Genomic DNA, 14,627 nt, shown 5'->3' on the forward strand with positions numbered 1-14,627 from the left:
ATGACCTTTTTCATTTCTTCATCAGACCATAGTGTCACACCTCGGGAGTAAAGGTAGAAAGTTTTACTCATAATCCAAAATGTAAGACATTGTCTTCAAAGGATGGCTTTAAATGATAAATACATGATAGTGTTGTGTATATATTGCACTCTTGTGATATTGCTGTTTGATCATTGAGGAGGAGCAGTTAACATGATATATGAAACTGAAATAAAATGTTCTGTTTCAGTTTTGAACATCAAACGCATTGCTGAAGAAGTGACCTACAGTACCTGGTATGATGGTGTCATTGCGAGCGTTGTAGAGCATCCCAGGATGGAGAGGCCGTCCAAGTGCTGCTATCTGCCGATCAGAGTGCATGACTGCAATACAGAAAGTGTGCAAGTGAACTGGCGCACGTTATCTTTGTAGGATATTTTTTCCATCATTAAGTCTGATGTTCCTATGTCACAACTATGGCAGGCATTAGCTTATTAATTAATGCTGAAACCAACCAGTGCTGTAATGAATTTGTGTTACCAAATTGTTAATTGCCAGAACAACTCTCAGAATTTAAGATGGCAAACGAGTGAGTGTCATCATAACTGTACTACAGTAAATATTGTAGCCTTTACACAAAAGATGAATGAAGGAAATACACAATTTGCCTCTTTTTTTTTACCTCATAGCAAAGTTTTAGAATGTGCGTATTGAATCAACACATCATAATGTTTATATTGACCTCAAATAGAACTACAGAATGAAAACACTTGCCTTTTCAGTGTGAAGACTTTCTTGACCTTTTTTCACTGTCGGAAATTCAGCTGGTTGGCTTCAAAGTTTCAAAAGTTGACTCACAAAAAGCAGCGGGAACAGTGGACTTCTCTGACCATTCATATAACGTTTAACTGAAGTGGCGTGAAGTCAGTTGAGCGGTGATGCTGAGAGCAAGCACTTTTTTGCACGACACTGTAACAGTTATAGGCAGATACTGCAGACAGAGGAACTGGCAGCGTTAATACATAAATATATAATTTGTGGGCAGCCGTGGTGTACTGGTTAGGGCTTCGGGCTTGTAGCCGGAGGGTTGCCGGTTCAATACCCGACCAGTCCACCACGGCTGAAGTGCCCTTGAGCAAGGCACCTAACCCCTCACTGCTCCCCGAGCGCCGCTGGTTGTGGGGGTTCTGGGTTGTGTAATTCACCTCACTGTGTGTTCACTGTGTGCTGTGTGTTCACTAATTCGGTTAAATGGGGTTAAATGCAGAGAACTGAATTTCCCTCACGGGATCAAAAAAGTATATATTCTATTCTAATACATAAAATGCCTGGATCCAGAATCCCTCTTTCAGTGGAAGTCACACCGGGTGTGATACTTCATTGGGAACAATGCTACATTTTATTGTGGGGCTGTTGAATATTTTCTCGTATTATTTTGCTATTCAAAATCAATATAAACACGTGCTTGGCTTGAGGATCTTAAACTTAAAGCAGCACAGGAATGTAAGTGATTGTTCCCCTAATCGTTAAATGATCAACTAGCCTAGAATGCAAACATTTACTTAGAGTGTCGGTATCTGAGTATGTAATGCGATGAAGTTGCATAATATTACAGCTACTGTAATGTCATAAATCCAAAATTCATTAGGCCTCAATGAGGCCCCAGGTGTTTATTACAGGTTGTACTAGTTAATTTGAAATACCACACATCTGCCAACTCTTAGTTGGACTAGCAAAGTTAGTTTTCCCCTTTATATGTGACATTATTTATCACATGAATGACCACTTCCAAACTGATTTCTCTGCTTTATTGTTTATTTGATCATACAAGACAGGCTCAATGAAATGAACTCACAATACATCTGAGCATACAGTATATCACTATACATCTTTAATACCTATTATGAATTATATGTGCAACTTTACTCTAACTAAAAATAATGGTGAATTAATATAATGTAACAGGATTTAACATAATCTATGTGTTAATATTGCCCAATTTTAATGAAGCAAACTATCACAATTCACATTAAACATTGCACATAAAAACAAATGATTTGGAGAATTGTTCTTCTCAGTCTTGCTGCTGTTTCTCAGGTCTGTTTGGATATCTGCAGAAAGAACTTGCTATGGACACCAGAACTCTGGAAAAGGGAAACAAAACAAATCATAAAACGTGGAAACACATGTTTAATGATATTTAAATATAAACATAACAGGAGAACTAAAATACAAGCATAGCATTTGCATCTAGTCGAGTATACAATGACAAGGTTAGTAGGGTTTTCAAAGACCCACCTGAATGAACATAGTTGAACACAATGAATAAAAATCACATTCCTGTTTTATAAATCACATTACCTTTTTTGGTTGAGGTGGTTTTGGATGGGTTTTGGGATCCACTGATTCTGTCAGGGGGATCCAAGTTTTGTCCAATCTGATGATCAGGTATGGGATTCTGCCCAAACTGGTCGTCTCCTGGGTCATGGGCTCCATCTGCTTTTGAGCGACCGCCATCGTTGATGTCTCTTCCCGACTCCTTCTGTGTGTTTGAAGGTTTATAATGCGGATTCACACACTTCCCGTTCCTATACACGCGGATGGAGGATCCTGGGTAAGAGGAATCTGACACAAAGCTGATCAGAGCAGTGTGCAGGGAGTTTTTGTCGCAGCGGGCCTTCACCAGGAAAAAGTGATTCAGGCACGTTCGCATGGCAGGGATGGCCTCGGGATGCTCATACCATGGCACGGTGTTCTTCACAAATGATTTCTCCATCGCAACCTTCACGTCGTCCATCTTTATGAACTTCTCACAGCGGAGGCACTCATCGAGGTTGGCCAGATACGGCTCAGCATACTCGAGCAAGGTGAAGCTGAACATGGCAACGGCATCAAGCTTTGGGTAGTAAAGGACTTTGTGCAGATTGGGCCCTGGGGGCACGACTGGTATGCCACTCATGAGGTGGACATAAGAGGACACGATGCCCATCTCAGTTTCTTTTTCATCTAGCCACTCTGTCATGACTTTCTTAGTGAAAGAGGATTCATGGTGGAACTTCATGATATCTTCAAAGGCGGTCTCCTCCACGGTGCCACCCCTGATTTCTGGCAGCACATCGAGCACTTTCCTCTTCAGCACCACAGTGTATCCTCTCAGCTTCATTTGAAAAACCTCCAGTTTTGTCGTGATCTCAGCCAATGGAATGAGTTTGCTCACCTTTATCAGGTCATGGACTCGGGTCTGTGCTTGGTGAAGATCCTCCATCGCAGCTTCGAAGGCAGCCACCAGAGTCGAGTTCACCTGACGAATCAGCTGGGCAGCCTTAGGATTTATGTTCTTCAGAGGGTACAGCCAGACTTTGATGGGTACCGCGGCCTCCCCTTTCTGGCCAAGCATTTTTGGTAAACTCTTGTACACAATGGCAGCTTCTTCATAGGTAGACGGGTTTTCTTTCAGCTTGAAGTCACCATGGAAAGTACATTTGAACTGCTTTACCTTCTGCTGCTCCTTATCGTTGATGACCACCTTGCCCGAACCTGAGATTTCAAGCTGTGGTATTTTGTTGACAGAGACTTTCAGCTCACCTAGGATCTCTTGCTTTTTAAGGATGTCCTCGGCCATCTGGTCAAACACCATGAAGGCCTCTGCCCCGTAAAGCACCGCCGTGACGACATGCGTGGCCTCATTCTTGTCGAAGACCTCTGGGTGTTTGATGTCCATCTCCAGCGTCAGGAGCTCCTGGAACACAGTGGTCTCTTTGTATTGCAGAGTGACCCTGCACTGGTGCCTGGACGTGGTCCTGTCCTTCAGGTAATGGGCGCTCCCTTCCACACTCACAAAGCCAGACATGAAGCTGGCCTTCAGGCTTGCGTGGACATCAAGCAGTTTGGATTTCTTGGACAAGGAGTCGGACGCCGTCACGTTAAAGCTGGTGTTCTGCTGCCCCCTGACCCTCAGCACCTTTTGCATGTCTGCATCATCCCACAGCTTCAGTCCTGTCAAGTAGAGGATGAAACAGAATAATCTTTTGCCATTTGTAGATTCACTTTCATCAAGCTGTTAAAGCAAAGTGTTAACAAAATAATCATAGGATCAAACAGAGTACCCACATGCTATGGAAATTATCTCTACTCTGGAATATCTCTACTGTAAGTGAAAAAAGTCTGCTAAATGAACAAATGTACAGTAATATGCAAAACCCCACCTGGAATAACTGTGTCATTGCGAGCATTATACAGCATACCAGGGTGCAGGGGCCTCCCCAGGGCTGGTATTAGAAAATCTGCATACATGTCTGCAACAGCAAATACATAACTTTATCATAATGAACAGCAATCAGTTATGATACAAGCAGTATGGTTACTTTTCTAAAACAACTGTAAGTCACCATTTATTACTGACTTAATTTTGGTAGGAATACATTTACTTTTCATCAAATTATCCCCATTAACATTCATGGCTATGCCCACATTTGAATAAACATCAGGGAATTCATTCATTCACTTAAGCTTCCCAGAAACATTCAATTTAATATCAGAATTCTGTGTTTATACTGTAGCTCTTTAATATAGTTTTGCACAAAGTACATTGTTTAAATAATGTGACAAGGCATAGGCCTACTTCATATAACGACAGCAAAGCACTGAAAATAGTTTTAGCTCCAAATAGCATTTAGAAACACAACACTATAGGACTATACTAAGACAAGTCTTCAAATCTGACCTTGAACAGATAGAAACTTACCTTGACTGGGATATTTTTCAATTGAACTAATTTGTGTATCTTTTAGAAGAAAGAAACTTCTTTTCTCCCCTGTGTGTGCTGTGTGCATTGGTAGTGTTAAACCGACCGTTTTGGTGGTTATTACTGTCAGACTGCTTACTTTGCACATTAGTGCGAGCTACACACAAGAAGGAGAAGAAAGCTTAAAAGGAAATGTTAGCCTGCTTTAGGTAGATTGATTGATGTACACATTAGAAAAAGACCAGATGGCAACATTTTTGAATTTGAGGCCTTGTAAGGCTTTTGACATCTGATCCATCTAAAAAATCTTCAATTGAAGATTAAAAAAAGAATGTATTCTACACGACATGCAGTCTGGATTAAAATACAAATTTTGTGAACAGATTTGAATTTGCTCTGCAGATCAATCTGGTCCTAGTCCATTTGCATTTATTTACCAAATTACCAAATATCCAGGAACAAATTACATCTTATAGCTGCACTGATGACTTTAGGTACATACATGACATTATTGTGCATATTCTTTGGATTTGTGTAAGCAACTACATTCAAAACATTTGTTCAAAACAAAAAGACTGGGTAAGAGTTTAATCTATGAAGTTAAGTGTCATGGCTGCATTTATACCCCTTGGAAATCATATGCATGAGGATCCCGTGACCTAACCTGACCCTCGCCAGATCCTGTAGTTCGCTGTCTGCTTCACACAAGGAGCTCAGCGAAACGCCTCTGGTGGAGCATGGCGGAACTACAAGGGTCTGGCGAGAGTGTTTTGTCGATTTGCACGTTACATGTTGACATGAATTGCAAGCCGTTTGCACCCACCACCGTGCTGAGTTGCTCTGGTGAGAATGGCCCTTGTAAGACGCTTTGGATAAAAGCTGCTAAAAGTCTGCTAAACTAATAGATGGGATTATTTAATACTGTACTCTGTACAGATTTTTTTTTAACAGTGCGGAAATATTCCAGTGGACTTGTCCTGCCTATTTGCACTAAAAATTTTGTTAAGAAAAACATGTTGAATACCAGTGTAGGTTTAAATTGTATGTTGTTAACATGCTATACTCTATGAAATATATTCTAAGTCTCAATTTAGCATTTTTGGCGTCCCAGAATTATGTTCGGTCACAGGGCCCACATTTTCTAGCAGCGCTCCAGCACACATACACACACACACACAAACAAACAAACAAATAAACACACAATTATTGGGGGATAATAATTCCTTGATAAGGAACTGAACTGAAGTGACATTAAATGAAGCTGGTGTACAGGAAAGCTGGTGTACAGAAAAGAAGACATCACAGAAAATCCATGGGGTGGGTTTTATTCATGCCTGATGGAGTCAGTATTAAATGACACAGATAGAGTAAACACTTGAAACATTCCTTTAATAAGAAAGATGAAAGAAAGATGTGATTACTGTACTTCCGAAAAGATTCCTTTCTAATTTAATGTCCCAATTGGAAATCAGACATGATCAAAGCGTTCCCAGATCACCTCTCTTTTGAGAATTTGTCTGCTGATGGCTACCAGTGACTAACAACAAGACCTCAACCGCTACCAGAAAAATAACCACAATAACTGCTGTTCATTTGGAGACAAAAAAGTAATTGCCTAGTCAGACCTGGTTAATGTGCCCAATACATTTACATTTATATTTACACGTACATTTACATACCTTTACATGACTTACATGATCTTAATACAGTGAAGTTTCACCTTTGAGTTCTGCCTATTTTATGTACATCCACGTAAACATTCAAACTCTCAAAGGCCCCAAACTCCTCATTAAACACAAACCAAATTACACACTTACACACTCAAAATATGATTGCAATGACAATTTGAAGTGAGAAAAGATAGAAAACAATTCACACACCAAAACAGCTCCTGTTAATAATTGAATGTTTATAATGTTTTGAGCGTGTTGTTATTCTTTAGACTGCTCTTGACATCAGGCCATATCTTCAGTTCGGAGTCAAGTCTGGGTCACTGGGTTGTTTATCCTCCTTCATCAGATGACTGAGATCTCAAGAAATGCTGGACCTATGTATTCCCATAGCGCTGAGACAAATAACAGACAAATAATGTTTTTTTTCTCAGTAGTCAGCAGTAGACATTACTTATTCTTGTAGGAGTCAGCTTCTCACCGTGAAATTCGGGTTTCTGATGTTGACACCATATGCTGTATGTACCTTTTGTTGTGCTGGAAAATAAAGTCCAAATAATATCAATCCCATAAGTATATACTGTACACTATAAATATATGTAAATAAGAAATATGAACAATAATACCTTTTCTCTGTTTAATGAGCAGCACTATGGCAATACATAGTGCACAAAGGACGATGAAACAGGCAATCACAATCCCTATCAAACCTCCCAAGGTGAGACATTTATCTGAGAGAGATGAAGAGAACATTGAGTAAGAGTGGAAAGGAAAAACTGAGAAAAAGAACAAGAGCAATGCATATGTACAGTGGGGAGCACATGTATTTGATACCCTGCTAAAGTTGCCTATAAAAGAGGAATATAAAATCATCATTTGACAATTGATCTTAATGCCTGAATTAAAAAAATGTGTAAAAATCAAACCGTTAAGGACACCAATTTTCTTTGTGATTGAACAATGTATCGTAAATAAATAAATGTTCTTCCTTAAATGCTAGGGGGCATAAGTATTTGATTGAAGGATTTTTAAATATATATCTTTAAAGGCCAGCTATTTCATGGATCCAGGATATTATCCTGATAAAGTTCCCTTGGCCTTAGCCCCACATCATCACATACCCTAGCTAGAGATTGGCATGGTGTTTTTTCCAGGCTGACTGGAAAATTGGTGTCCTTTTAGTGGTTTGATTTTCATTTTTTGAATTAAGGCATTAAGATCAATTGTCAAATGACATGAAATGCATGTGCTCCCCACTGTATGTCTTATGTGAAGGTTGACTGAATTGACTTTATTGTGCTTTGTGCATCTTGTCTTTTATTGTGAATTGCCAAACGAAGCACTTGTCAGACATGTACTTTTCACTTTGTACTTTTCATGTCTGACAAGACATTTACTTGCTCATTTCCTGAATGTACAGTATTATGCCCTTGCATGAATATACAGTAGGTTTGTGCTCTGTAACAATTAATTTTGTTTACTCGCTAGTCGCTATACATTTGGTTGTATTTCAAATGTTCATGACTTACAGTTGACAGAGAGTGTGGTTCTCGTGGTCTCCGTAGTCTCGGCGGTGGACACAGTGCAGCTGTACTCCCCTGCATCTTCTCTCACAAGCCGGCTGATTCCAAGAGTCCCCTCGGACATGGTCATGCGGGAGTCCTGTGTGAGTGTCACGCCGTTCTTCCTCCAGGTGATGCCGGTCTGGACTCCTGCCCATGTGCACTGCAGAATCACACTCTCTCCCTCAATGGCTGTGGACTTGACGGTCAGCCTCACAGACAGCGTATCTGAAGGGTTGAATTCAGAGCAGATATTGATATAGAATGTACTTTTACGACTATATACTTTTTGATATAGATTGTACTTTTAAATGTGTTCTGTGTATCTATAAGTTTGGATAGATTTCTAGGATTTTCAAGCCATAATTGTTGTGATGTTTTGTTGTTTTTGACAACGTAAGTTAGAGCTCTTTGCCAATCTGAGCTGGATTCTTAAACAAAGTTCAAATTGAAAAGTCATAGTTAACCAGTATTTAGTTCATCCAAACCGAGGAAGACTCGCAAAGGAAGATTCAGGAATCGAACCTGGACTGACCGATAGTGAGATGGTGACATTATCACTTATCCTGCATGCTCAGCCATGTTCTCTTTGCCTAGAGGGCAGTCTTGTCCACTCGTGTACTCTAATAGTGGTATGGTGGCTATAACAGAATGAACTGATGGCTTGTCACTTCAGGGCGGTGACCGAAATAGAACTCACTGCACTCGTATAGCCTGTTGAGTCGGATGAAGTCAATACTGCTCATGCTGAAAGCTGTCCCAATAGGAACGCTGGAGTCAGGGATGGGCACCAGGGTGGCCTGGCCATTCTTGGAAAAAGCTGTTCTGAAACACAAGGAAATCTCTTCAGGTCAATGTTTCTCTTGATGGCTAGGACACACAAGGGAGACCAATAGTAGAGAGCAATGACGAGAAACTATCACAGATGTGATTCGGGCCACTTTGGTTGACGCTGAGTTCAGTTGGGTTATGGAGGCAGGGCAGATGGTCCAGCCAACTGAAAAGTGGTTGCTCCAAGACATATCCAGACATTTCAAAATTGAAATAAGGGAAAATTACTTCTAGAACTCATACCATGGTACTCTATGACAAAGATCTTAGCGCTCTAGAATCTTTGCTCTAGAATCAGTACCACGGTATAGAGAGTCTACAATATGCTGTGGACTCACAGAGCTGCTATATTTGACACTATTGTAGTGTTACAGTAGTAACTGTTCTGAAAACAAAAGTGAGGTGCCAGACGCACAGGAAATCACATGCACATCCAACGGAAAATGTTGACAATTTCTAAAGAACTAATGTTATGTGAACAATGTTAAGCTACGTAAGGCAAGGTCCACTTACAATGATTGGAACTGAATTACAGTTTCAACAATACTGATAAATCTGTCAGCGACTCAAATGACATCCTGTCGCAATGTCATGGTCATCGGAGTTTACAGAGACATAGTGTACTCTCATCAGACACATTTTTATGAGTCATCATTCCCTGGCAGTTTCAGGGAAACACCTTTATCTCATCAGATGATCACAGTTAGCACTAAGAAACTTAGTTTCAGTTAAACACATTATTAAACTTGCTTCCTTGTTACTTCAGGTGTGATGTACAAATGCGTTATATAATTTATTTTTCAAAGAATTCATTAATCTAGGCTACTGTTACAGTCCTGACAATTTTTGCCTGCCTGTCTGTGTCTCTCTTATCCAAAAGTTTGGAACGTTTATCTAGGATTTTGGTGACTTAAGACATTTCTCTGATACACCTTCCCTATCTGAAGATAGGAGAACGCTGACTTAGGAGTGGTGGTTCTGTAATGACTTTCAAAACCATTTCTAGTTACCATGGTTACCAAAGAAATAAGATACAGTAGGATTCGCAAGTTAGGAAGTCTCTTTATCTTTAACCTTTCTCCACATGTGGCCTTCCTTGTGTTATCTCACCAAAACAAGCCTGGTGGTTTAAAACCACCAGGTAAGTTACTGTATATCACTGTTGAGCATGAATAAATTGGTTTATGAATAAGTCAGTCAGACAGGTGGACAGTTCTGAGTATTACTCACCTGGAGTAATGCATAACAGAGCTGTAGTCATATGGAGTGTTCTGGTTCAGAGTGTCCTCTTTGTTAAAGTTTCTCTCTTTGCCTTAAAATCAAAACTGAATTGTTAAAACACTGTGTGTGGTGTCTTTTTTAAGATATTAAGTGTATGTGTGTGTGTGTGTGTGTGTGTGTGTGTGTGTGTGTGTGTGTGTGTGTGTGTGTGTGTGTGTGTGTGTGTGTGTGTGTGTGTGTGTGTGTGTGGTTGTTTCCATACATGAGATAATTAACAAACTACACTTTTTAAACTCTTCTTACTCACCAGACTGTACATTTTCGAGTTGAATGCGAACATAATTGTCTCGATCACTCCTCTGATGTTCGTGATTGAAGCCCAGGGCATGCAGGAACTCATGTTGGATGGTGCCAAGGAACATACACCCTGATCTCTGGAGGGAGACCTGCTGCACACCACCTATACGTCCAACAAAAGAGCTACAGCTGCAACACAAAACAACTACATTACAATGATTTCCACAAATGTGGTTAATGTGAAATTTATTTACAAATACATAAGCTACGATTGCATCTCTGAGGAAGTGCTAGAGTGGGCTTGATCAGGCGCAGTTCCGTGCAAGGATTGCAATAGTATCTAATTTTTTGAAAATCGGGGACATGGATCAAAAGTCGTCTGCATTAACATCCAATAAACCAAAATGCATAAAAAAGTGGTAGCTATGCTGGTTGCTAGGGTGATCATGTTGGTTGCTATGGTGGTTGCTAAGTTGACATTAGAGACATTGTTGTGTGTTATTAGGGTACATATGGTAGTTACTATGCTAAATAACGTTATGGTGGTAACTAGGGTAATCATGTTGGTTGCTATGGTGGTTGCTAGGTTGACATTATAGAGGTGGTTGTTAGGTTGTTGCTAGGGCAATTAAGATGGTTGCAAGGGCATTGCTATCATAATTTGGATGGTTGCTAGGGCATTGCTAGGGTACATACAGTGGTTCCTATGCTGGTTACTAGGGTAATCCAGTTGGTTGCTATGGTGGTTGCAAGGTAAATAGAGGTTATTGCTAGGTTGTTGCTAGGGTAATTAAGATGGTTGCTAAGGTGTGACAAGGGTATATATGGTGGTTGCTATGGTAAATAACAAGGTTGCTATGGTAGTTGCTAGGTTGACATTATAGAAGTGATTGTTAGGTTGTTGCTAGGGTAATTGGAGAGGTTGCTAGGGCATTGCTAGGGTACACAAGATTTAGGATCTACAAAGATCTATTTGACATGGATTGGCTACTCATGGATTAACATGGATTGACTTTACATGGTCTATACACATGGATTGGCTTGCTTGATCATGCCTTAAGGAGGCACAGGAGGGAATTTGCATTCCAGTTGAATAGAGTATATATTTTTAAAAAGGTAAGTGCATTAGAGTGAAGGCCTCAGATTGATTTTCATACCCTCTCCTGGAATTTATTTGCAGGTAGTCTCGTTCAGATTGACGAGGTCTGAATCGGATGCAACTGGAAGACTGGATTGAAGTCATGGCCCTCTCAATGAGATTCCTATCAATTTGTGCTACAGAAAACGGCAAACAGAAACTTATGACTTATGACTCATCAAAAATGTGCATGAAAGATAAGGTGCATGTCCTGCTGAACAACAGAAAAAGGAAATAGAACAAAAGATATCAAGAAACAAGGAATAAATTAGCTATAAAAAAATACAGATATCAGGCCAGTAAATTTAGCAGATGCGGAGCATCACAGCCATCACTCACAGTATTCATTGCCAAGGACATACGGCACGTAGACGCTTCCATCTGTAGATTTCTCCCATGTACAACCACGTGCCGTGCAAGCATCAGCGTTTCTCTGACCCACTGGGGCAACGGAAATGTCATCTAGCAAAACAAAACATCTTCCTTGTCATACGGTTATAAGAATGTCAAGGTAAGGGATATATAAAAGGCCATTCTTATAGTACATTACAACCGATAAGAATGACTCACCTAAGCCAGCATTAGCTGCCTCCAGTATCTCTGATACCGTGTGTTTCATCGACGTGTCTTCTGCAATGTGATTAGATCACTCAAGATGATGTTTTGAGACTCTATTTCACCTATTTCAAACCAACCAGCATGCGTTCTTCTTCTTCTTCTTCCTTGTAAAGTCATACTGCAACTTGCTGTAAAAAAACAATTACCTCCTAGTACCCTAGGGGCCTTACTCCCCTTCAGGGGCATTTTTGTCCATGGCCCTGATATTCTGGCTTTTCCCCAGAATCTCTCTCTCTCTCTCTCTCTCTCTCTCTCGTTCTGTCTACATGTATATACACACATAATGCTTAGTTAAAGTAATTTAAAATGGACTGATATTGATATCATGTCCTTCCCTATAAATCTCCACTCAGTTTTGTAGTCTGTTTCAGAGATGAATATTGTATCTAAGAAGATATATCTTAGCCTAATTGTATCCAAACACACAAAACCATGACTCACCATCATGCACTTGCATCCACATAGAACTGACTGTCACACCATTACTATTGGTAACTACAGTGACGGTGTAATTTCCAGCATCATCAATCTGAACTGGTGCAATCCGGAGTTGTGCATTTGTGATATTCACTCGACCGCTGTACTGAGGTGCATGACTGTAGGCCACTCCTGATGGACCACCATTTGGACCTTGTGCCCATAGCCCCAGTATTATCCCATCTGGGGCCTGCCATGTCACAGAGAGGATCCCCTTCATCCCTGGCACTGACAGGGTGGCATCATCCCCGGAACGCACCACCACTGGGTCTACATCAGGGATATTACTGAGTAGAGGCTGATACTGAAGTGCACCCAAAATAGCTGTGGACAGAGGGTATATGTGTCGTGAAGAGTGAACTGCGGCCTCAATAATGCCTTGGCATTATTTACATGTGATGCTCATATTTATTGTGTTCTTGAGCTAAAGATACAATTAGCTAAATTGACTTAGAGGTGTGGTGTAATGAACCTTAAATAGACATTACTAAACATGAGAGTTGAAATACTAAATCCACAGCACAACAACCTGTTAAAAATGTGTTTGAACTTAACATGCTCTCTCCCACCATTTTGCAATGTTCTGTTACCACAGTTTAAGGGTTGTAATGCCTCCTAGTTATATGGAAGTGTTAAAACATCACTGAGGACAATCACTTCATCTAACCTTCATTTACTTGAGCATTTATGACAGGTAAGTGAGGTTAGTGTCGACGACAAACAACACTGAAACAAGATGAAAGCTGAACGATAGAATAGGTCATATTCTTGGACTTACTGGACAGATGAATAGCAAGAATGAAAGTTTGTGACAGGATCATTCCAAACAACGAAGACTGTGAAGACAGAGAAAATACTTTAGACAAACCCAAAATATCTCATGAATATGACACACTTGTACACACAAGTACATAAATTGACAATAAAAATACAGAGGAAATCTAACATATAACAATTGACAAAGAAGTGGACTGAAAGTAAGAATACTGTGGTTCCAAAAATACAAATCAACTTACCAAAGATGAAAATATAAAATTAGGGATCCCAAAGAGTCCTCTTAGTGGCAAATTAGATTCCCTGCCAAAAGATCCTTAAAGATGATCAAAGTATTACACACACTTCACCGTTGACATTTTGTAAAGGACAGGTGTAACGCAAACCTTTGCAATGATCGCCATATGTGATAAGACAGCAGTTATCTTCCCTTGTTCAACAGGAAAGATGGCATTCCTGGAAGGCGTGGAAATGACTTCTGTCTGAGATGTTTGCTTAGTCATTATAGAAGTTGAAACATAATAAAACACTTTGAAGTCAATTAATTATAGAATAGAATATAATTGTGTAACGCTTGTGACAGCAGTGAATCTGTATTGGATTCTCCTCAGTTTCCATACAGAGAAAGCTTCAGGAAAGAATTATGCAAGTACTGTACATTCATACAGAAACGGATAGCCAGGTTATTATCTCCTTTAAGTTTCTGATGATTTCGCTATTCTGGCGAAAACTGTTTCAGCCAATCAAGTCCTTCCAATGTTGATTTTTTTGTTTAATTAGCAGAGTATCTTGAGGCTATTGGTTAAATGCATTAACAGTATTGAAACAATTAATTTGGACAAATTTACACTTGAGCCAGAGTGCACACCTGACCTGATAATGAAATATTTTGTCCATCATTACACTACAGGTTGGCAAAATTAAGGGGAGAAACGTCACATGTCTGTAAACACATACTGACATACAGACTGATTAGACATATCGGATGTTACTGGGTAACATAACACGCTAACACTCATTGAAGAGGCAGGAGGTGTGTCTCCCTAAATAAACATCTGAGGTACAATAGATGAAAAAAAAACAAGGGCATCTGACAGCCCATTCTCCTGCATAAAAACACAATGTCAGGCAGCAGTGCCCCCACCCCTGCTGCAGTTAAGGGCTGGGGGGCTTTAAAAAGCAATAAAGCGTTTCTGTATTTACCTTCTGTTCCTTTCGGCCAAGGCCTAACGTTTCAGTGTAGTTGCACAACTACAATACAGTACTGTACATACACATCTCACTAAACTCTAAACTGCAGTGCAACATTGTACATT

General features: G+C 40.1%; 3 protein-coding genes across 3 annotated transcripts in view; 1 reads left to right on the forward strand and 2 right to left on the reverse strand.

The window, feature by feature from the left end:
* Positions 1-14,627, forward strand: part of si:dkeyp-97a10.2 (uncharacterized) — a 360,817-nt gene that overhangs the window by 306,608 nt on the left and 39,582 nt on the right. The gene's annotated exons all lie outside the window — the stretch shown is intronic.
* On the reverse strand, positions 2,107-4,272 carry LOC134082238 (stonustoxin subunit alpha-like). The gene is made up of 3 exons (XM_062537885.1): positions 4,185-4,272; positions 2,341-3,975; positions 2,107-2,123 (listed from the first exon to the last, which is right to left on the reverse strand). The coding sequence occupies exons 1-3, from the start codon at positions 4,270-4,272 to the stop codon at positions 2,107-2,109; spliced, it is 1,740 nt and encodes a 579-aa protein (XP_062393869.1).
* On the reverse strand, positions 6,033-13,697 carry LOC134082690 (astacin-like metalloendopeptidase). Its single transcript, XM_062538590.1, has 13 exons — positions 13,554-13,697; positions 13,316-13,373; positions 12,502-12,861; positions 12,013-12,072; positions 11,782-11,904; positions 11,462-11,579; positions 10,315-10,493; positions 10,017-10,098; positions 8,656-8,780; positions 7,923-8,183; positions 7,020-7,124; positions 6,875-6,930; positions 6,033-6,788 (listed from the first exon to the last, which is right to left on the reverse strand). The coding sequence occupies exons 2-13, from the start codon at positions 13,356-13,358 to the stop codon at positions 6,771-6,773; spliced, it is 1,530 nt and encodes a 509-aa protein (XP_062394574.1). The 5' UTR covers positions 13,359-13,373; positions 13,554-13,697; the 3' UTR covers positions 6,033-6,770.

Source organism: Sardina pilchardus, chromosome 6 (assembly GCF_963854185.1).
Source record: "Sardina pilchardus chromosome 6, fSarPil1.1, whole genome shotgun sequence".
NCBI classification, from domain to species: domain Eukaryota; kingdom Metazoa; phylum Chordata; class Actinopteri; order Clupeiformes; family Clupeidae; genus Sardina; species Sardina pilchardus.

What these genes read in the sequence shown, in the direction of transcription:
- LOC134082690 (XM_062538590.1), bottom strand. Translation starts at nt 13,358, where the DNA reads ATGATCCTGTCACAAACTTTCATTCTTGCTATTCATCTGTCCA. An exon ending in TCTTGCTATTCATCTGTCCA is followed by an intron (nt 12,862 to 13,315) that starts GTAAGTCCAAGA and finishes CTCTGTCCACAG; the next exon opens with CTATTTTGGGTGCACTTCAG. An exon ending in TCTGTTATGCATTACTCCAG is followed by an intron (nt 8,781 to 10,016) that starts GTGAGTAATACT and finishes CTTGTGTTTCAG; the next exon opens with AACAGCTTTTTCCAAGAATG.
- LOC134082238 (XM_062537885.1), bottom strand. Translation starts at nt 4,272, where the DNA reads ATGTATGCAGATTTTCTAATACCAGCCCTGGGGAGGCCCCTGCACCCT. An exon ending in CAATGACACAGTTATTCCAG is followed by an intron (nt 3,976 to 4,184) that starts GTGGGGTTTTGC and finishes TCTACTTGACAG; the next exon opens with GACTGAAGCTGTGGGATGAT.